Source organism: Xiphophorus hellerii, chromosome 16 (assembly GCF_003331165.1).
Source record: "Xiphophorus hellerii strain 12219 chromosome 16, Xiphophorus_hellerii-4.1, whole genome shotgun sequence".
Taxonomy (NCBI): Eukaryota; Metazoa; Chordata; class Actinopteri; order Cyprinodontiformes; family Poeciliidae; genus Xiphophorus; species Xiphophorus hellerii.
In genome coordinates this window covers 22,920,487-22,941,421 of record NC_045687.1, presented here as the reverse complement: position 1 = coordinate 22,941,421, position 20,935 = coordinate 22,920,487, and the positions used below count along the sequence as shown (strand labels likewise).

At 38.9% G+C, this 20,935-nt stretch overlaps 1 protein-coding gene across 4 annotated transcripts; it reads left to right on the top strand.

The window, feature by feature from the left end:
• Positions 1–576: 576 nt before the first annotated feature.
• LOC116736063 (histone acetyltransferase KAT7-like) lies at positions 577–20,477 on the top strand. 4 transcript variants are annotated; one of them, XM_032588287.1, is made up of 15 exons: positions 577–770; positions 2,482–2,626; positions 3,872–4,114; positions 7,689–7,829; positions 7,972–8,054; positions 9,392–9,478; positions 10,452–10,550; positions 10,635–10,745; positions 12,423–12,614; positions 12,702–12,791; positions 12,884–13,024; positions 13,754–13,847; positions 14,018–14,164; positions 15,568–15,674; positions 15,762–20,477. In XM_032588287.1, exons 1-15 carry the CDS (start codon positions 756–758, stop codon positions 15,858–15,860), a joined length of 1,794 nt encoding a protein of 597 aa, XP_032444178.1. In that variant the 5' UTR covers positions 577–755; the 3' UTR covers positions 15,861–20,477. The 4 variants fall into 4 exon arrangements, with proteins under 4 accessions (XP_032444178.1, XP_032444176.1, XP_032444177.1 ...); XM_032588285.1 differs by having other exon boundaries at positions 7,548–7,829; XM_032588286.1 differs by having other exon boundaries at positions 7,545–7,829; positions 10,635–10,724.
• Positions 20,478–20,935: the final 458 nt, after the last annotated feature.

Genomic DNA, 20,935 nt, shown 5'->3' with positions numbered 1-20,935 from the left:
CGGTAGCATGAAGTAATCACATCATTGCGCTTATTTGTAGAGTTTTATGGTCAAGTCATGGTAGATGTAAGACCATTTAGGAAATTGACTCAAAAGAAATAACGTCATGCCGGAAAAATACTCATGTAATGATAATAATTTTATTTTAATTATTTGTAATCATTCGCTTTCAAAAAAAGAGAATGACAATTTCATAAAAACCAATGTAAAGCAGTTAAATTTATTTTTAAATGGCATGGAATGTTATTTATAAAGTGCTGAAAAGATCTTGGTAGTCATTTCTGAAGTTATTTCAAGAGACCGGTGTTCTCATGTAGGAGTTCATTAAGTGAACCCTCGCGATAAAAACGAAGCCGTAAAATATTGTGTAAAGGCGCAACTTGCGGGGAAGACCCATCTCAACGTGACACCTGTGTTGTGGTCGAGGTGCAAAACAAAAGTATTAACACTTTATGACATACATAATTATTATTTAAAAAAAACATTTTTATTCTAATTCATTTATATTGTGTTATAAAAATATTAAAACATCTAAACGACTTTTTAAGCTCATTGGTGTGGCATCATCTGGCGGATCTATTTTGTCAACGTACCGAACTTGCTCCGCACTCGAGGAAGTGCGGGGGAAATTGTGCGCTTCTTCTAGCCTAGTTGGTCCATGTTATGCTTTGGTGGCGTTTCTCTTTTGCAGCCTGTATGGAAGCTTGAATACTTTCCCCCAACGTAAAGGATAAGATACTTCCACAGCTGAAGATATGCCACGGAGAAAGGTGAGAGAAGACGTTAGAGGCTGTGGCAGTGCAGTGTAACGTCATGGCTAATGTTAGCCGTGGAAATGAAACTGAGGCTGGAAAACGAACGCCGCTGAGGCGCTTGAATGTTTTTCTACACGGTGTTAATAACAAACTGCGCATGTTTTTAATAACTCCCTCCAATAAGAGTTATGTTTGTGCTAGAGCTATTAAGCTAAGCTAGCTCACATTTACAGCGTACTTGCAAGAAATTATTGCTGTTTCTTAAACCTCTTATTACTCTTTGATTGCTAGTTTAGGTTGACTCTTCCTCCAACATGCCGTGTTTACGGGCAGACCAAAGTTTAACGGCTTGTAACGGTCTCTAGCAAACGGATGAGGACGGGTTGTTTTTTGGTTTCCTCAGGACAGAACGCTGTACACCAAAACAACGCTCCGATTGGACGGAGTTTGAACTACGCCTGCGTTAATTGGTTGGACTTGCGCAAGTCCCGCCTCACCTCTCACTTAATTGGTGAGATGCAAATGGAATGCACTGCCCTCTTGTTGTGAAGTTGTCAAATATGCGGCCATGCTGCCAAAGCAATTACTCATATTTACGTCTGGATCAAACGGTTCGACCAGGATGTCGCGTCTTGGAACATTTTTCTTTTTGGAGGATAAAGCAAACGGACCAGAGCAGCTTTATTTCTCTTCTACCAACGCGAATGTTTACTGTTGCTTGTACGTCCGCTGATGTCAGTGTATCCTTACAGTTTACAGTTCTAGTGTATAATTGATTGATTTTTGGTATATAATCGATGACAGTTACGTATTTAATAGCCTCCATAGTTCCGTGAGGTGTATTTTTATCTGCTGTAGTTGTGTTTATCTGTGGCACATTATTCGCTACATGTATTCATGTTTAAAGGAGGCAGGGGCGGCCCAATCTTGGATGAGGCCCCAGGCAGTTTTAATGGAGGGGGCAGTTCTAGCTAAGCCTATCTGACTGTAAGCTTGTCTTGGTTCACAAGTAACCATGGGGGACAAAAAATCTTTACTTGTATATCTATCCATAGAGAATTATGAATAAGTTCTATGCTTGTGGTTCTAAGGATTTGTTTAGTATGTATATAACTGTATACATACGCAGGGCATATTTTTTTTTATTTAAAAATATTTTTTCGGAGTGTTTGAGTTGTTGTTTATTGTATCTATTTATTAATTTTCAAATCTGAAGTAGAGAAATGTGTATAAAAAAGCAAACCAAAAAAATAATAATTATACGTAATTGGAACTAATCTTTGTGAAACGTAGGAGTGCTCACTCCAAACTTTTCTTTTTTACAAAGAATTGGTAATGTATCTATACGACATATTTTCATTATGAAAATATATTTTTTGTCATTAAAACAATCTGTTAATTGCTTTCAAACTACGTTTATCTGTCATACTGTACTGTTAGTTAGTTAATTAATATTTGGAAAGCAAAAGGTGCTTAACAGCGATAATTCCCGTCCGACATGGGATCTCTGCTGAATTAATCACTGGTAAAAAGAAACAGGCAGGGGGAAGATTTTTTATTATATATATTATATTTATATATATATATATATTTTTTTTTCTTTGCATGTGTGTGTGTATATATATAAATATATATATATATACACACACACACACATATTTGTGTGTTTTTTTATTTAAAAAACAAAACAAAGACATACATTTGCTGACTGTTTCTGGTTTCTCAGAGAACGGCAGGCAGCAGCTCGGATGGAACAGAGGACTCTGATTTTTCCGCCGACCTCGAACACATCAGAGCTGCAGTAAGGGCTCGTCGACGCAGCAGCACGCGTCTGACTCGCGCATCCCTGCGCCTCAGCCAGAGCTCACAAGGTAAACCGTTCCTACCACTGTTAAATAAATAAAATGAGTCTTTTTAACAAACTTGTGGTTCAAAGGAAAAGTTTTTCTTTCTTAAAACTTTTACCATTTTTCGGGGTTGCTAGCAATATTTCAGGGCCTAATTTTTATCTACTTATTTATAGGTAGATAAAACACTTCAGATTGGAAAAAGGCTATATGTGTCTTTAAAAAAACCCTTATGTTATGAAACTTCAGATTTTTACTTTGTTAGTGTCTTCTTAAAGATATGTAAAATGTCATAACATAGCAAAAATTTACCATTTAAAAAAATATATTCCCATCAGTGCAACTTGGCTATAGAGGCCGTTGTCTCTTGTTCGAGTGACAGTTGAAGATCCAGATACAGTTGAATAAAAGTCACAAAAACCTTCAAAATGTTGCCAATAATTGTCTATAATTATTTTTTGGTTAGAATTCTACCCTTTTCAGTTGTTAGTAAAGCTGGACAATACAATAATTTCAATAATTTATTGAGAAACAGACAACAGTACATCAGTACTTAGCCTAAATGCTAATGGGATCTGTACATCAGTATATAGCTGAGAAAGTTTTATTATGAATTAATAAGTCCTCCACTTCTCAAAGGAATTGAGTGATTAGTTTTTGACTGTTTCTTTTTTTGTTAAAGAAATGTCAGTATTTACTATTTACACTTTATTAACGTACTTTTTAAAATCGTTCTTTAACTTGATATTATAACAGAACTTATATTAGAATCCAGACTTTTTAGTCGAAACTGAATCTGGATGATCACAGCAATTTAATTCATAAAACAATATTGTAACAATTTAGTGTAATAAAGAAACTTTGAACATATTCCAAAGTTGAAAAGTTTTGACATTTCCAGTGTTTTTCTAGAAAGTTTTTGAGATTAGTCTCAAAATCAGAGTTTTTTGGGGGGGGGGGTTAAATCAAATTTTGTACTTGGAAACTCAGAGATTCAGATTTTTGTTTTTAAAGAAAATTTTTAAGATTGACCTAAAAATGTTATTATTAAATTGTTAAAAAAAATATTTGAAATGTACTTCTTTTCTTCCCATCTACAATGGCCCTAACATGAGTTGTAAAGATTTGACTGAACCGTCCTCGAACAGCTTTTCTTCCAGGGTCATCCTGTGTTTAGCTGGATCCACCTCTGAGATTTGAATTGATAAAATATCATGTCTGTGATTTAAAGTTCGTCTCAGAAAAGTGGCATTTCCTTCTTCCTTCTAGATAACTCCAGCTCGTTACGCAGCGGCTCCCCGGCTGCTGCCGCTCACGATGAGGGCCCTGATTCTGCAGCAGAGTCGGCCCCATCATCAGCAGCAGCAGCAGCAGCAGCAGCAGCAGCGCCTGCCTCCGTCTTCTCCTCTGCACGCAGGATCACACGTAGCCAGCAGGGGGCGGCAAACCCCAAAGCCAAAAGATACCATTTGCGTCAGAGCAGGTCGTCTGGCTCAGACACAGAAGCCAATGGTAAGCCGCCGTTCTTCCTTTCTGTTTTATAAAAAGATAAGATGAGATCTGAATTAGAGGCATGAAGAAGAGATGAAGGTGTGAAGCAAAGCAGCAGCATTAGGGGATATTTTAGGAAGTGGCTTATAGAGGCAAGAAGGGAGAACGAGAGGCGGAGGATCTGTATGTTTTTCTTTCTTTCTTTCTTTCTTATGATGCAGGTGAGTTGATATAAGTCATATGAAGTCAGTCTGTTCCTGGTTAGAAAGGGGACTAATAAGTGTTGCCTGAAATTGGAGGCTTGTCAAAGGAACCAATGACAAACCTTCCTGAAAACTGCAGCTGCTCAGCCTTTGGGGCATGCCATGGTGGTGTAGCGGTTAGCGCGACCCGTATTTGGAGGCCTTGAGTCCTCGACGCGGCCGTCGCGGGTTCGACTCCCGGACCCAACGACATTTGCCGCATGTCTTCCCCCCTCTCTTTCCCCGTTTCCTGTCAGCCTACTGTCATATAAGGGACACTAGAGCCCACAAAAGACCCCCTGGAGGGGTAAAAAAAAAAAAAAAAAAAGATCAGCCTTTTACTTTTGACATCTTATTTATTGGGACAAAATAAAAAGATCTGACTCATATCAAGTTGAAACGTTAGACAAATATAACCTCTAATGGAAAAAAAAACTTAATATATTAGGTCATTTATTTGCATCTCTTGATATTTTTTCCAAAGTATTTCAGTTAAGTTGAGGTCTGGACTTTACCGAGATGTTTTCCTTTTTCACTGTAGAATAATAAACTCAACACATTTGAATGTAGAAATAGCGTTACAACAGATGGATCAGCAGCAGCCGTTGTTTTCCCAAGATTGTTGCTTCTTTCTTTTCACATCGACATTGTCAAAACTCCCGCTTTCCTAAAAGTGGCCACACTGATGATAAAAACTCATAATGTTTTTTCTCTGTGCCGTGATACTCGCAGCCTTTTTTGTTACGTATTCACCATTTGTCACGAACCCCAGCCTTTTACATATGAACCTGCAGCTAGAGCCAGCAAACCTCGTTTGACTTATTGAGTTGACGTCCAGCTTCCTGCTTTGACTTAGTGTGAAATCTATTGTTAGAAACTGTTACGTCAGATTCCCCGAGCCCGCTCTTTAATTACTGTCACTGAGTGGTGTCTCTTGTAGATGCAGAGCAGGTGGGGTTTTACGTTGTGGAAATGTTTTGCATAAATAAAATATCTACTTTTAAAATCTGATGGATCTGTTTACCAATTGCGTGCCAAGACTGGAGATGGAGCTGAATCTCATCCCTGATTTTATTTGAAAGAAATCTTTCCCCTGATGATAAAGGTTTAAGCCGACTCCAGATGTTCAAGAAGAACAATAATTCATGGCATTCAGAATATCTTTTCTGTCCTACTGCTAAAGCAATTGATTTTATTGTTAGAGATACCAGCTGTGTTCCCATCAATAGTTTTTTTAATGCGCATATTAAAGTGACGCATTAGAAAAGGTTGATGGAAATGACAAAATTCAAAATAATACGATATTGATTAGGGGTGGTATTAAAATCACCTAGCAACATTGGTCCAAGTTTTCATATCAGTGCATTCCTAAGTCTATTAAATTTAGAAATTATTGCAGAGTTGAAATTTTTAGCTGTCTTTAGCATCTTATATTTGAAATTAGCATGGTTAGCAATGCTAAGTATTAACAGACATTTCTGTGTGTGTTCTCTGAAGACTCTGAAACTCCAATGAGGTTGCCGCTTATCTCCAAATCCAGAATATTCCACAGATGAAACCTGAAAGCTTGACAGGATTTAACAAAGCCACTTTGCTGTTATACTTTTAGTTCTGTTGTTCTCTTTTTAAATGACGGCCTGAACAGACCAGTAGTGATATCTCAACATGTATGAAGTAACATCTTACTGGAGTATAAATTTGCCAACTTTGAGTCTTTTTCCTTCAGTAACAACTTCTACACTTTGGATGTTGTGTCTGAGGTAAATGTGGTTGTGTTTGGCGCAATGTTGCAGCGATTAAGTATGGTGCCTTCACTGTTCAACATTTTTCTAATGCACATTTTGAAGCATCACATTAAAAAAGGTTGATGGAAACGGCAAAATGGGAAATAACTTCCTCAAAAAAAGGTTTTTATGCTTGCTTGAGTTGGCTTTTAGCTTTTCCCAAAAAATGCGCTAAAGAAGACGGGAACACATTTAACAGAAAGCGCTGAAACTTGTCCTTTACATGACTGATCAGATGTTTCTGCTGTTGGCGTGCGTTAGAATTGCATTTCTTTCTCTACTGTTAAGTTGCACAAAATTCGAGACCAAACTTTAGCTTTAAAAGAGAACAAACACAGCTTTAATTAACATTTGCAAATGGAGAAAACATACAAAGCTCACATCTCAGTGAGAATCGGATGAGTTCTGACTTGGGGCTGAACGTCCCCTCATTTACATAGGATACATCACACATTACTTAGTCACACCCCGTGGCTCAAGTGTCAGGTAAAAATCTATACGTTACTTATCTGTCAGTTTCAGTGGAGCAGAGTTGCATACACATTCACAGCTCAACTTTAGGCGTTTCTCCAAAAAGGCCTCTCTGCTGATGGCTAAACAGATACTAGTAACTGAACTTCTACAACCTAGGCTTATCACCTTAGCCATGTCTCACATCTCTAACTGCTGAACACCCTGTTCTTCACTTCTTTGAGGCGGGTCAGAAGAGCATATATCCTGTTGAGCTGCAACTGAGTGCAAACCTTTAATAAAAACATCATAAAGTGTACATTCAAATTTATTTAAACTTTGCTACTAAATTTTTCCTTCACACTACGTCTCCAAACAGCATGTAAATTCGCCAATACTAGTTGACATTACAGAACAATTACAACTAGCTATGGTTTGTGACCGGCTAATTGAGATGGAGATTGACCAGTTCTATTAACAAGCCAATTTTCTTAACACATCATCATAAAACTATATGCAAACTTAAAGAAAGAGGACTTTGGTCGCAATAGAAAGATAAACAAAAGAGAACAGAAAAAAATCTGTTTTTGTGCTATTTTCCTTCACAACCATATTCAGAGTTGCTGCTGCTGCTGCTTCTCTAACATGCTGGTCACACACAACCACACCTTCTGTGTTAACTGAAGGCTAAAAGATAAAAGAAAACAGGTTGAAATATGTGCTTTCATTTGGCAGCCAGGGTCTCACAGCTGCCCGTTCTTCAGCAGCAGTAACATCACTCTTCGCTATTGGATTTATCTGAGTGCTGCTACTGCTGAAGGCTGTTTCATTGCATCTGTACGTGTGGACATATGTGGCCTGCAGAGATTCCCCCCCTTAAAATAAATCAGAAGGAGTAAAAGCTGTAAAGATGCTTTCATTTCAAATAAATTAGCGTTAGAGTTTGGGATTTTTAATCTTCCTCAACTCGCCCAGCAGACACAAAACAAGGAGCGGACCGGGACGAGACGCCCCCGCGGACCCCGACAGGCAACGCCCCATCCTCGGAGTCAGATATTGACGTTTCCAGTCCGAGCAATGACCACGTGTCTTCTAACAACAATGTTGTCGTTTCACAAGAGGAGGACGAGAGACTGGCGAAAGAGCTGTCGCTCAAAGAGGCCGCCGCCCACAACCTCTCCCATCGACCCAAACGACGACGATTCCACGAAAGCTACAATTTTAACATGAAGTGTCCGACCCCAGGATGCAACTCGCTCGGTGAGAGGACCTAAACTCCACACAGCCACGATTCCCCGCTGCCCCCCCGATCAAATGTCATACCGCTTTAAATTTACTGCCTTTCATCTGCAAACATCCTCTCATCTTCCTCTTGTTCTCACCCGTCCGATTTTTCTCCCAGGTCATCTAACAGGAAGACATGAGAGACATTTCTCCATATCAGGCTGCCCGCTGTACCACAACCTCTCTGCTGATGAATGCAAGGTACACACACACACGTGCACCACACACGCACACACATACACATGTTTGTATTTCCATACATATTAGGGTTTTGTATTGACTTATACTAGTCTTTTCCTAACTCTAACCTTAACCAAAACCTAATTCACACCTCAACTCTAAAGCTAACTGCTAAACATAAACAAAGGGGTCTACCGTATCAGGACTGGACTTTGGTCCCCCTAAGGCCCATCAGTTTTCAGAGGTTAGTAAAATATCATAAATAGTCCTAAAGAGCCAGGCAGGTACACATAAAGTCCTTAAAGGTCCAAAGTCCTTTCTGTCACAAGGACTTTGAAATTTCTTCAATTATTTTTTATTCATTTCTATAGTTTAGCCCTGACCCTTACCCTAAACATAACCATCACCAGTACATGCATAACTCTGTACCTAACTATAAACTCAATTCACACATTAGTCCAAAACCTAACCTCTAACCCAAAAACAGCACTTCTTCTGGGACTCAGGTTTGGGCCCCAAGAGCAGCAGTCAGTCCCCACAACTGATGTGTTAGGACGATGGTCCTCACAATGTATCAAATACAAGAACACACACACACACATCTGTGCACTTCAATAAAACTGAGGACTTTGTATTGTCTTCCATTCATTGTAGTAACTGTATTTATGCCTAACCAAGACATTTTTCATAACTAGTCCTAGTCTATTTCTAACCTTAACCAAAACTTATTTCACATCATACTGCTAAACCCAGCTAGTAGACCAAAGTAGCAGTCGAAAAATATGAGATTCAGGAAAAAGTCCTCATTTATTACGGAAGACCTTCTTCTGTGGGTAAAAATGGTGAATGTGATCCCCTAAATAAAGATATACAAGTAGACTGCACACACACACACATACACTCAATACACAATCTGCAAGGATTTCAGATAAATTGTGTGAAACTATGAAAAAATAGTCACACAAAGCTGGAATGGCTGGAAAGTGCCCAAAGCGATACATTTACACGTTTACATGGCTGCATATGTTTCCTTGCAAAAGTTTTCACACCCTGGAACTTTTCAATAATTTATGATACAACCACAAACTTCTACATTACATTGTTTGTGGTTTAATGTTTGCGATCCACAAACATAAATCTGACATAAAACATAAATCTGACAACCGTTCTCCTCGTTACTGAGGAAACGTGTTGATGGTCGAACTGGTCCTCTGGTCTGCCGTCACACCAAGTGTCCGGTGAGTGAATGTGAAAAAAGCAAGAGGAGCAAATAGAAATTGGCATGCTGTAGAAACATGGAGGAGGCGGCTGTTGTGTTTTTGCTACGGGGCTCCAGACAGTGTTGATTTGTTTGACAGGGCAAGGCGACGACACGCGACAAGCAGTCCGAAGAAAGGGCGCTGTCGCATCGGCAGGATGAGAACAGACACTCCACAAGGCACCAGGTAATGTGCTGGAAAGCAAACATGCACACAGGTTTGTGTCCCTTCTGACTGGTGCGCTGCTATTGAGGCAGGAGCAGCTGAGATCGCACCGCTGGTCGTCAGGGTGGCAGGGTCAGAGCGATGACGGGTTACTGTCACTTGGTTCACAGTAAAATCCACGTCTGATGCACCTGTTTACTTGATTTGATAAGACAGGTCGTTCTAAATGTCTGAAAGGAGATTATGAGATTGGAATAACCAAAGAGAAAACAAACAAGTTCTTTTTACTTGATTCGAAATCTTTTTCTATTCTTTTGATATAACCTCGTGTAAAATTATCATTGCATTTAGATAAATATTTAAAACTAAAACACTTAATTAGTTTTATTTTTTTAAATTGATTGGTTTAAAACAGCTGGCCAAGTGTGGCGTTAAAACCTGGAGTGATGGATGTCGCCACTTTATCTTCAACGCCGCGGCTGTCTATGTTTAATCATAAAAAAAACAGTTTAAGATTTTTGCTGTTTTAAAACCACAACTTCTTAAAACCTTGTCATACTTTGGTACCAGTAATTGTCTTGTTAGTGATGTAACAATCAATTGGCCAAAAATCAAAACTGTACCGCATCTCTGCATCTCAGTTGGTCAAAAAATGACAAATCTGATACTATGTAGTAAAACCAGAATAGTAGTAATATTATGAGAATAAAGTCGTTATAATATGAAAATAAAGTCGCAGTGGGAGAATAAAGTCATATTACCAGAATACAGATTGTGTTTGTGGTATAATTCTGAGCAACTGGTAGAAACAACGAATAAGCTATAAGTAATCAGTTTATGAAAACACACTCTGCAGCTAGCTAACATGTTGACTGGTGTGAAGGCGTGAATTTAAGCAACATTTCTTTTTACATGATACCTCTAATCAGCCCATAATCTTCATCTGCGAAGGCCCAAATCAGCTTTTCGTTCAAACCAACTGTGTTTGTTCCAGGCCCCCACAGACGGACAGCAGCGCTACAAAGATAAGGTGACAGAGCTGAGGAGGAAGAGGAACTCTGGCCTCAATAAGGAGCAGAAGGAGAAATACACAGTAAGCAGAGAGGAGACGTCAGACTGAATCTTCTCCACGTTATAAAAATCCCACTTCTTGTTATTTTTCCCCACTTGCTCCCAGGAACACCGACAGAGCCACGGGACGAGCCGGGAGCCGATGCTGGAGAACATCACCAGCGACTACGACCTCGAGCTGTTCAGGAAAGCGCAGGCACGTGCCTCGGAGGACCTTGTAAGAGAGAAAACTCATCATCACCTCCCACCCTTCCACTTTTCCTTCCTTCCGTTTTTTGTTTTTGTTTTTGTTTTTGTTGTTAACCTCCCCCGCTTCTCCCCTTTTCCTACCTTACTTCTCTTCTTCTCTTTTTCAGTCTGAAAACCTTCCTCTGCAGCCACAGCAGGAGTCTCAGATAGATTTGGTAGTTTGGACGATCACTTCATGTCATTCCATGTTCATTTCTGATACTTCAGATGAGAGGGATTTACCAGATGTTAGCTGATAATGAAATATATTAATAACCCAGTAAATTCACTTCAAAAACCCAAAATCTCACCCAAGTATTTTTTGCCTAGTTTCTAGTGCAGATATCTTCATACACTTGAAATAAGACAAAACTAACTGACAAGGAATTTTTCTGCAAGATATGTTTTTAAAGTCAATAATTCCTGAATATTGATTTTAAAAAGTCTAGTTCTACTAACAGATTTTGTTTTTAAATTTATAACATGGGAAAGACGTTTTGTAGAACTGTGCCTGTCACAGTAAGTAATTAACCATTTAATAACATGATCAATTAAAATGAACTTGATCATTTCCGTTCTGATGATTCATATTTCTCACCAGGCAATTTTGTTTACAGAAACATCATAATCCGTTTTATTTCCGGATTCAGTTGTGTGGGGTTTTTATTTCCGTTTTATTTATTGCTTTTTGATTGTCGTGTTTTAATTTGGATATTTTAAAAAATCTTCTAGTTCCAGTTCAAAGTGTTCTATGCAAAATTTAAAGTTACTGTTTTTTGAGAGAGAAAACTTGCATTATTATGCCATCATCATTATATAACTTGACAACGATCTCAAAACAACAATAATATCGATTATTGCAATAATAACAGGGACAGCTTGTGGTCCAGCAACTTTTATTGTAACAGGCCTAAAGGGAGCTTATAATTTTTAATACATATATATATATATTTTTAAACATGTCCTGTATGGCAGTGTGTCAAGGTGAGGCCCAACGGATTTACTTTCACAAGTGCAGGATTACTGCTTTTGCCTTTTGCTCCCTTTGATATATAGAAGAAACTTTATTAGAAATTCCTTTGGATTTATTCCTAATTTAATGGACACAGAGAAGAAAAAAGAGAGGGAGAAAGGTGGGGAAAAGGTTTGAATGGAAAAGAGGAAAGCGTAGATAAGAGAAAGAAGCATAAAGGGAACACAAGTCAAGGCTCTGGAAGTCTGCCTCTAAACCTGCAGAAAGAGAGAAAAGAAAACCGAGAAAACACAGAAACAATCAACGTATGCATATGTAATAATAAAAGTTCAAACCATTGGAACAAACATGGTAATACAAGATGTATTTAGTGACGGTGATATTCAAGAATGTTCACTAGAAACTAGACAAAATACTTGGTACGATTTATTGCTTTTGCAGCGTTCAGATTTATTTACATTTTTTTCCAGTCCAGATGACTTTCATGTATCCAAGTGAAGCTTAAAGCATTACTTCCTCATCTGACTTTTTCTTCCTGCACCTTTAATTGTCTTGGCCGGTTCCCTCCACTCAGGCGGTTCCTTTGTCTTCCCTTCAATAATTGAATCTTTCTTCCCTCCTTCCCTCCCCGTCTCCTCTCCGCCGCCTTCTGTCCCGTTTGCCCCGCCCGTCCGTCCCGACCCGGCTGCGCAGGAGAAGCTCCGTCTGGCCGGCCAGGTGTCGGAGGGCAGCAACATGATCAAAACCATCGTGTTCGGCCGCTTCGAGCTGGACACCTGGTACCACTCGCCGTACCCCGAGGAGTACGCCCGCCTGGGGAGGCTCTTCATGTGCGAGTTCTGCCTCAAGTATATGAAGAGCCAGACCATTCTGCGCAGGCACATGGTAGGGCACCCCTACTGCTCAATGTTTGAGTAAAAATTTTGGTTTTGAACAATTTTTTTTAACCTGAAGTCGTTTTTGCTACTCAAGGCCAAGTGCGTGTGGAAGCATCCACCAGGTGACGAGATCTACAGAAAGGGGAACATCTCTGTCTTTGAGGTGGACGGAAAGAAGAACAAGGCAAAAGCTTTACATCTGTAATCCCTTTTGCTAACCATTGTCAGTCGAAACGAATCGGTTTCATCAACCCGTTGCGTTCTCTCCACTCCCAGATTTACTGTCAGAACTTGTGTCTGCTAGCCAAACTCTTCCTGGACCACAAGACGCTGTATTACGACGTGGAGCCGTTCCTCTTCTATGTCATGACGGAAGCCGACAACACGGGATGTCACCTGGTCGGATATTTCTCCAAGGTAACGCCTTCAGAAGCCTACTGCTTCCTCACTTTGTGGAAACTGGGTCGCGTGATGTTAGCCTGTGAATGCAACACCAAGCTAATTATTTAAGTTTTTAAAGCCCCAGGAAGTTGGAGGAGTTCATACTAGGGCCGTTCGATAAATCGAGTTTATCGATTTGTCAAATTTAGATTTTTGGAAAATCTAGTTTTTGTTTCTTTCCACCAATGGACTGCTTGGGCTTCCATAGTTCAGAGTGATGTTAGCCCGTCTAAGAACTACCATCTTGCTCGATAAGCCTGTCCTACAGGTTCTATTTATTTCGACTTTGAATTCAAGTCAACTCAAAGAAAGAATGATTGAAATAAAAGCCAGTCATTTGTATTTTTCCTTCTTTTTTTAAAGAACTAAAAGGGGGAAATGGATTAAAGTTGGAAATGTTATCTTGGATAAAAAACAAAATCTAAGATTTTAGTTTTAAGCCATATTTCCCGTCCCGCCCTAGTTCATACTGTCAGATACTGAGCCAGGGCACCCACAAATTATTTTGTAATTTTTTTTTAAGGAATGCATATTTTGCAGACATTGTACTTTTTATTTTGGGATTTTTATGAATATAAGCAACATGGAGCTACTGCCCAGCGGACGTATTAAACCTGTCATCGTCAGTTCGTACCCAGTTAAGACTGGGTATGAACCCAGGGGCAACATCCTGTTCTGTCACAGCAGTTTCCTCTCCTTCCACAGGAGAAGAACTCGTTCTTGAACTACAACGTGTCCTGCATCCTCACCATGCCGCAGTACATGAGGCAAGGCTACGGAAAGATGCTCATTGACTTCAGTGAGTACCAGCACTGCTCTCATTCACTGATAAATGTCACCTGATTTTGGAGGGCGCCTCTCAGAAAACGTTCATCAAAACTGCTGTACGTCTTTTCTGGTCTGCACTAAGATATGCGCAGAGAACTCATTTAAAAACAACGTTCTCTCCTGTCCAAAAACAACAAACAGGCTACCTGTTGTCCAAGGTGGAGGAGAAGGTGGGCTCGCCTGAGCGCCCTCTGTCCGACCTGGGTCTGATAAGCTACAGAAGTTACTGGAAAGATGTTCTGCTGCGGTACCTCAACAGTTTTCAGGGAAAGGAGATCTCCATCAAAGGTCGGAATGTTTTTCTTTTATTATTATTATTTTACCTTTATTCAACCGGGAAAGTCCCATTGAGATTAAAAACCTCTTTTTCAAGAGAGCACTTGCCAAGAGGCAGCAAAGGTCATGCAACAGTTAGAAGCAGTTCTGATGTGCTTGAATGTGCTTATAGAGAGAGACAGATTACAGATTTTTAAGGAAAATTCCGTACAATTCTTCACACCATGGCTTCAGACGTATGAGTGAAAACTAGGGGTTCACTGATTGCAGTTTCCTGGTCAATCACCAATGTTTATAAACCAGATTTTGAGCAATACAAATTTTTAAAAATTTTTTGTCTGAAAAGTTGCTATGAAGAAGCAGCATTCAGTTTCTATGCACCACTAATCTGGAACAAACTTTCAGAAAAACTGCCAAAACAGTTCTTTTAAATTAAGGCTAAAAACCCTTTGATTTAAATCTGTGTTTGATTCATAATAACTGGAACATTAATAAATACAGTCAAAGTATATGAGCTTGATGATTTTGATGTTCTCATTTGACAAAATCTTGTTTCATAAATTAGTTGCTGTGTTATATTTTTATACTGTTAACACTTTGAACTGCCTGCTTGCTGAAATATGGTACAGAAGTAAACTTGACTTTACTTTGAGAAGATGAAATTAAAATGTTTTTCATTTCCAATTTGCTCTGTCATGGATGAGGTATGTATTTAACAAATTTAATCCGTCATTAATAGTACTAACAGTATAATTGCTGTATTTGAAAGCCTTTGAAGTCGATATGCTTCAAGGGAAAAAGCACTGAAGTCACATTCTAGAGCTAAAATATTTAGCAAGATCTCTACCGTAGCATCTCTCATTAGCTGCGTTTCCATTTCAAATTTGCGCAAAACTTTGTTCTATTTTAAAAGAAATAAAATTAAAATTGGATATGGATAGGGTTGTTTATTAAAAAAAACATGCTGCACATCCTCCTCCTACCACTTCCTGTCGTCTGCTTTGTCGTTTCTGCCAGTAGTAACATCAAACTGTTGATCACATGACTTGTGTGATGTGAAAAAAGTGTTTCCATTGCAGTTTAGCAAAATACAATAATTTTGATGCTTTTTTTTTTCTCTCAAAATTGGCATATTTCCATTAAGCTTATTTATTTATTTTTGTAATTCTGACTTGTACAATTATATTGTCAAATTAGAATTGACCATCCTAATTTGGTCATTTAAATACTAGCTATATTGGTACAGACCAATATGGCTGGTACCAATATTGGTACCGATATGGCTCATTGGTAGCAGCCATATTGGTACCAATCAGTCGGACCTACAGTATTTGAACCACTGAGGACCATGGATTCAGCAGGCGCTGCTGACCCCACTACCCTAAACTCCTTTAATTTCTCCCTTTCTGTTGCAGAGATCAGCCAGGAGACGGCAGTGAATCCAGTGGACATTGTCAGCACACTGCAGTCCCTTCAAATGCTCAAATACTGGAAAGGAAAACACCTGGTTTTAAAGAGACAGGTGAAGAACTCGGACCGTTGTCTTTGGTTTACAGTTTATTTTCCCATCTAGTCATTAACTAACTCGTTTTTTCTTCTTTTTCCGAAGGACCTCATTGACGACTGGAAAGCGAAGGAGACCAAACGCGGTAATGGGAAGACCATTGACCCCACGGCCTTAAAATGGACGCCGCCTAAAGGGACGTAAAGGAGCTTCCTTCTTCCTCCTCCTTCGTTCACTGGCGTCGTCACAGCTGCAGCACAGCCACATCTGACTGCCGTTCATCATTTCTTTGGGTTCAAACAGTTTTATGTGTTGACTTAAGTGGAACAAATATATCGCTATGTAAATTTTAAAGGTTTTTATTATTATTATTCCTGGGGTTCACATGGTAAAATACTTTACATGAAAAGGAACAGTAGGGAGAATGTGGACAAAGTTGGACCTGGATTTTAATAGGGCTTGAACTGATGACATGAAGAAAAATAGAAGTTGTACTTGGACTAGGCCATTAAATGTATGGGTTAGTGAATGAGAAGTTTTTACAGCTAAAATGGCTGCATCAAGATATAAATTGTGATATTTGCTGTATATGTGAAGAACTCTTATGGTGTTCCTATATATTAACTAATTTATGCAAAGAAAGACTTGACCTCCAAATGTTCGTACAGGGTAGATAAAGTTTTACACTTTTTATGAATTTTAGGTTGAGAGCAGAGTTAAACGTGTAAGGATTTTTTTTATCGTTTCTTTTTAGATTTGGACCGACGGTGTCTTGCAAAAGTATTCATACCCACTGATGTTGACGTACTTTACATCAAACCTCCTCGGTCTTGAACTTTTTGTAGCCTGTAAGTGGTTTTCCTCCAAGATTTCCATGTATTTAGCTCCACCCATCGTCCAACCCGTACCAGCTTTCCCGTCTGCTGAAGGAAAACATTCCCAAATGACCCAAAAATAAATAAATCAAGGAGTATGAATACGTTTTGCAAGGAACTATGAAGTCTTTGCATGCAGGATGTCTGAATCACTGTGTAGTTTGGTCTTAGGTCTCAATGAGCCCATGTGTTTCTGAAAAGTGAAACTAATAGAGCGCCGCTCGCCTACCTCCTCACTCAATTAGTAACGGGCACCAGGCACGCCTGCTAATCCAATCTGTGATGGGCGGCATCGACCTGGAGCTGCACCTCGTTCCGCTGTGGAGATGCAACGCAGGTCGGCAACACGTTGACCTATGCGAACACGTCCAGGCTGAAGCAAACCAGCTGGCCTGGCTGGGAATTAGAAGGACACACCCTGAAAACACACAGTTTGAGAAAATAGGAGCTCTGAACAAGTGGACTTTTTAAAAATAATTGTGTCTTACAAACCTGTTTAGAGTTAAGATTATTACTATTTGTCTTTCAAATATCTAAAGAAACTCATTTACACATTGTTTCCGACTTGAATGGGACGATTTCCTTAGACTTTGGTTGTAAAATCTACTGCTTTTGTTCCAATTACTGTGTACAAGAGAACCAGCACTTCTTACCCATCTGCATCTGAAGTCAACATTTTAAATCCCACTAAATATCAAAAGAGAAAATATCGATTTGGAAATATTTCAGTACCTGTGCCTGCGGTGATTGTGTAACCCTTCATCTGGTAACGTCGAAGAAATGGAATCAAAAAATGTCTGTTTGAACCCAAAGCAAATAATCTCTACGCGTCTCGTGTCTTGCGTTCAGTCTGTCTCGGCGGTCAGTTTGCCAGGAAGCTATAGCTGCCACTGGCCACATTCAGACGGCCCTCTGCTGTCGGACAGATTTTCACCTGGATGTGGGTGTGGCATCACCTCTTGCCTGTTTTTACTCGTTTCCGTATCACTCGTGATGTTTGCGGTGTCTGAGGCTACACACGTTTGTTCTGTATCCTTTCGTTTTTAAAAGTTCTCATTTCAGTTTTATACTTTTTCTATCTCTGAGGTTTACTACTGTTTGACAGTTCAAGCAACTGTTGTACTGTGTTTTCCTTTTTACCATGTGTTGACAATTTTATTTAATTTTTTTTTCTAGTGGTTTAATCCACTTGGCCTTTCCCTTCTTTTAATTGGATTAATGCTATTATTTACATTTTTCTCTTGGGGGTATTTATATTCTTAACTGTAGAGCATAAAGGGATGTTTTATTTAGCTGGACTGGCTTTCTTGTAAATATATTTATGTGAGACCAATATGTAGATCTGAAAGTTGAAAGGTCGTTTAGAAAAGGAGAATTTCAGGTCATCCAACCCACCAAACAGTGGCAGAAATTTATTTATTTATTTTTTACATTTCAGAGGCTTATTGCCTGCTATAAGTGATAAGACTGAGTCAAAATGTGTCACTTTTGCACATTGTCACCACTTGTTACAGCTAAAAAACCCGACAAGGATGAATAGGGTTTAAATGAGCATGATTGGCAGCCCACACTGACGGACCGAAAGGGGCTTTGTTTTATTATTTGTATCGGTAATTGATCTAATTCTATTTATGTGATTAGTCAAAATCTGTTAAATGCACAGTTTATTATTTTTGAGAATATGCTGTAAGATAAATAAGCTAGGGCCTACTACCGTTTTCGTTAGATTAGCACAAAGACTTTGAGCCATTAGCTAGCCAGGTTGTTGCTTCTTCTGCTCCTGTAATTGAACAGTTTAAAATAAACCAAATGTAGAACATATTTATGAGACTCACATGGGTCCTTGTTTTGAACAAAGTCAATCTTCTAGTTTCTTTTCGATTTAGTCTTTGAAATAAGATGAGCAAACTGAGAAGTTCAGTCAGTTGTTAGTTTTGTACTTAGCTACCCAGCTGCTAGCTTTGGTTTGCACTTTTTTGCTTTATAGCTATCCTTACTTAGCTTCTTACTGGGCTAAGCAAAACCACTATCGCATAGATTTGTACTTAGCAACCACCAATCTGGGTGGTTGTTGAGCATAGCTTTGTACTTGGTTTAGCTAAGCTATCTGAATGGTAGCTTAGCGTAGCTTTGTACTTAGCCAAGCTAAGTGACTGTCATCTTGGCTTTGTTTTGTATTCAGCTAAGCAACATGAGTCATTGTTTAGCATAGCTCTGTACTTAGCTAAGCTTACTGATTGATGTCCTAGCTTACATTTGTGTGGTAGCCTAGCATAGTTTTTTTTAACCTATCTAAGCTAGCTCACTGCTGTCTTAGCTTAGTGCTTGAACCTGAGTGGTTGCTAAGCAATCTGAATGGTAGCTTAGCGTAGCTTTGTACTTAACTAAGCTGACTGACTGCTGTCTTAGCTTTGTCTTTAGTTAAGCAAACTGAGTGGTTGCTTAGCACAGGGTTAGCACTTAGCTAAGCTGAATGACTGCTGCATTCACTTAGCTTTTATTTACCTCAGCAATCTGAGTAGATACTGACTTAAATTTGTATTTAGCTTGCTTTATACTGCTAGCTTAGCTTAGCTGTGTACTTGGCTTATAAGTGCATGCTATCTTAGCTTTTAGTTTTGTAAGCAACAAGAAACAACATCGTGATGAAAATCAATTCTCAACATCATTTGATCACAAAACATGTATTTTTTTTCCAGTTGATGTTTTGTTTTGGAGCTTTAATCCTTTAGTTGCTGACTTTTTGTCTCTGCCAGACTGTAGTTTGGTTGTACATTTTGTCTAGTGTGGTGTAATATATTCTTTCTGTAAAATATGTGAAGTTGAAGATGTCCTTACTGTTTCTTTGTTTCCTCTGTTCATGCATCTGTAGAAACATGGCTGGCAGGGCGATCTTACTATGTTTTTACTTAAATTCTAAGTAAGGATTATTTTTTGTGCCCACCGTTAAAGGCAAAGCACACTCCATTGGTTTAACGTTGTCAAAGAACAAAAGTCTATCCAAGGAAACTCTTCACATGACTTTCATACTTGACTGAATCTTCTGGTCTTTTACAACAAACCATAGCTTGAAGCTATTTTCTATTTCTTAAACCTGGGAGAATTGTTACCTTGTTTTTAACTCAATAGGAGTACATCCTATTTAGTAACGCTTTATTTGAATGGTATAAGACTGACATAAACATGACCATGAAGACACTTCAGGAATGTTTACGTCTGTTATCATGAAGCGTCATTCGGCAAATAATGACACTTCCAATGCAAAACCGACATTTTTAATGGACGTTTAATGCATTAAAAGTGTCATTATTAACCGAATGACACTTCATGACAACATCATAAACATCCATGAAGATTCCTTCATGTTCATGACAGGTGTTATGTCATGTTTATGACTTCAAATAAAGTGTTACCTCTTACTTTATTTTAGAACATGAAATTCTCATTTGATGATGAAATAAACTTGAAATAAGGGGCTCCACACCACAGATTATTTTGTCAGAAATAGTCTCTGTGTTGAGCTTGTCAGTCCATTGTAACTATGGTGAGATATTCTCACATCGTGTCTTTTGTCTGCCTTGAGGTCACCATATCCATTTTGTTTCTTTTGTATTGTGTTTTTTTTTTTTAATCCAATTATTGTTTTTGTGTTATTTTTTACCTTTTTTTGTGTTTGTTTTGGTTTTTGTGCCAATGGCAGCTATAGAGAGACAGCTTCCAAACTTGTTACAGGTCTTCACCTTCCTAAATATAAATATATATATATATATATATATCACCAAGTATCTTTCCATCAGTCGGCGGCAAGCTGTTGTATACTGCTACTATATACTCACAAAGCAGCAACACAGAAAAGTAGCAAAAATTGGCATTGGTATGTAGCTCAGTTGTGCTTTTGCACTTGCTTTGCCCCCTTCCACCTAATAAATGCAATCGTTGAAACACATGGCCTGGTGTGTTTGTGTGTCGGTCTATTTCACTTTGCGACAGGATCGCGCTAAAGAAGGTCAACACTAAGAAGTCACTGGGAAATCGATAAAAACTTTCAGTCAGGTTGAGTTTGCAGGAAATAAGTAGAAAGCCATGCAACAAAACTAAGGCCTTTTATTTTCACCATTTATTTTTCAATGGACTTTGGTGCAATTTTTCTTTTTGTCATTTCAGAAATGCCTTGAAACCAAAAAATATCCTTGAGTTTGTGATGAAGTTTATTCTTTGGAATGCAAGACAAATTCAAATGAGCAGAACGGTGCCTACGCCTGCTCAGGGTTCGTCCGTTCGCACGTTCAAGGATTTATCTGTGGAAGGCAACTCTAAATTATTCTTGGAAAATCTGCCTGCTTGTGGATATTTTTCTCTTCAAGCCCTCCTGCGGTCTTAGCGTGATGCTCAGGAAGAACGTGG

What these genes read in the sequence shown, in the direction of transcription:
- LOC116736063 (XM_032588284.1), top strand. An exon ending in CCTCAGCCAGAGCTCACAAG is followed by an intron (nt 2,627 to 3,871) that starts GTAAACCGTTCC and finishes TCTTCCTTCTAG; the next exon opens with ATAACTCCAGCTCGTTACGC. An exon ending in CTCAGACACAGAAGCCAATG is followed by an intron (nt 4,115 to 7,544) that starts GTAAGCCGCCGT and finishes CAACTCGCCCAG; the next exon opens with CAGACACAAAACAAGGAGCG.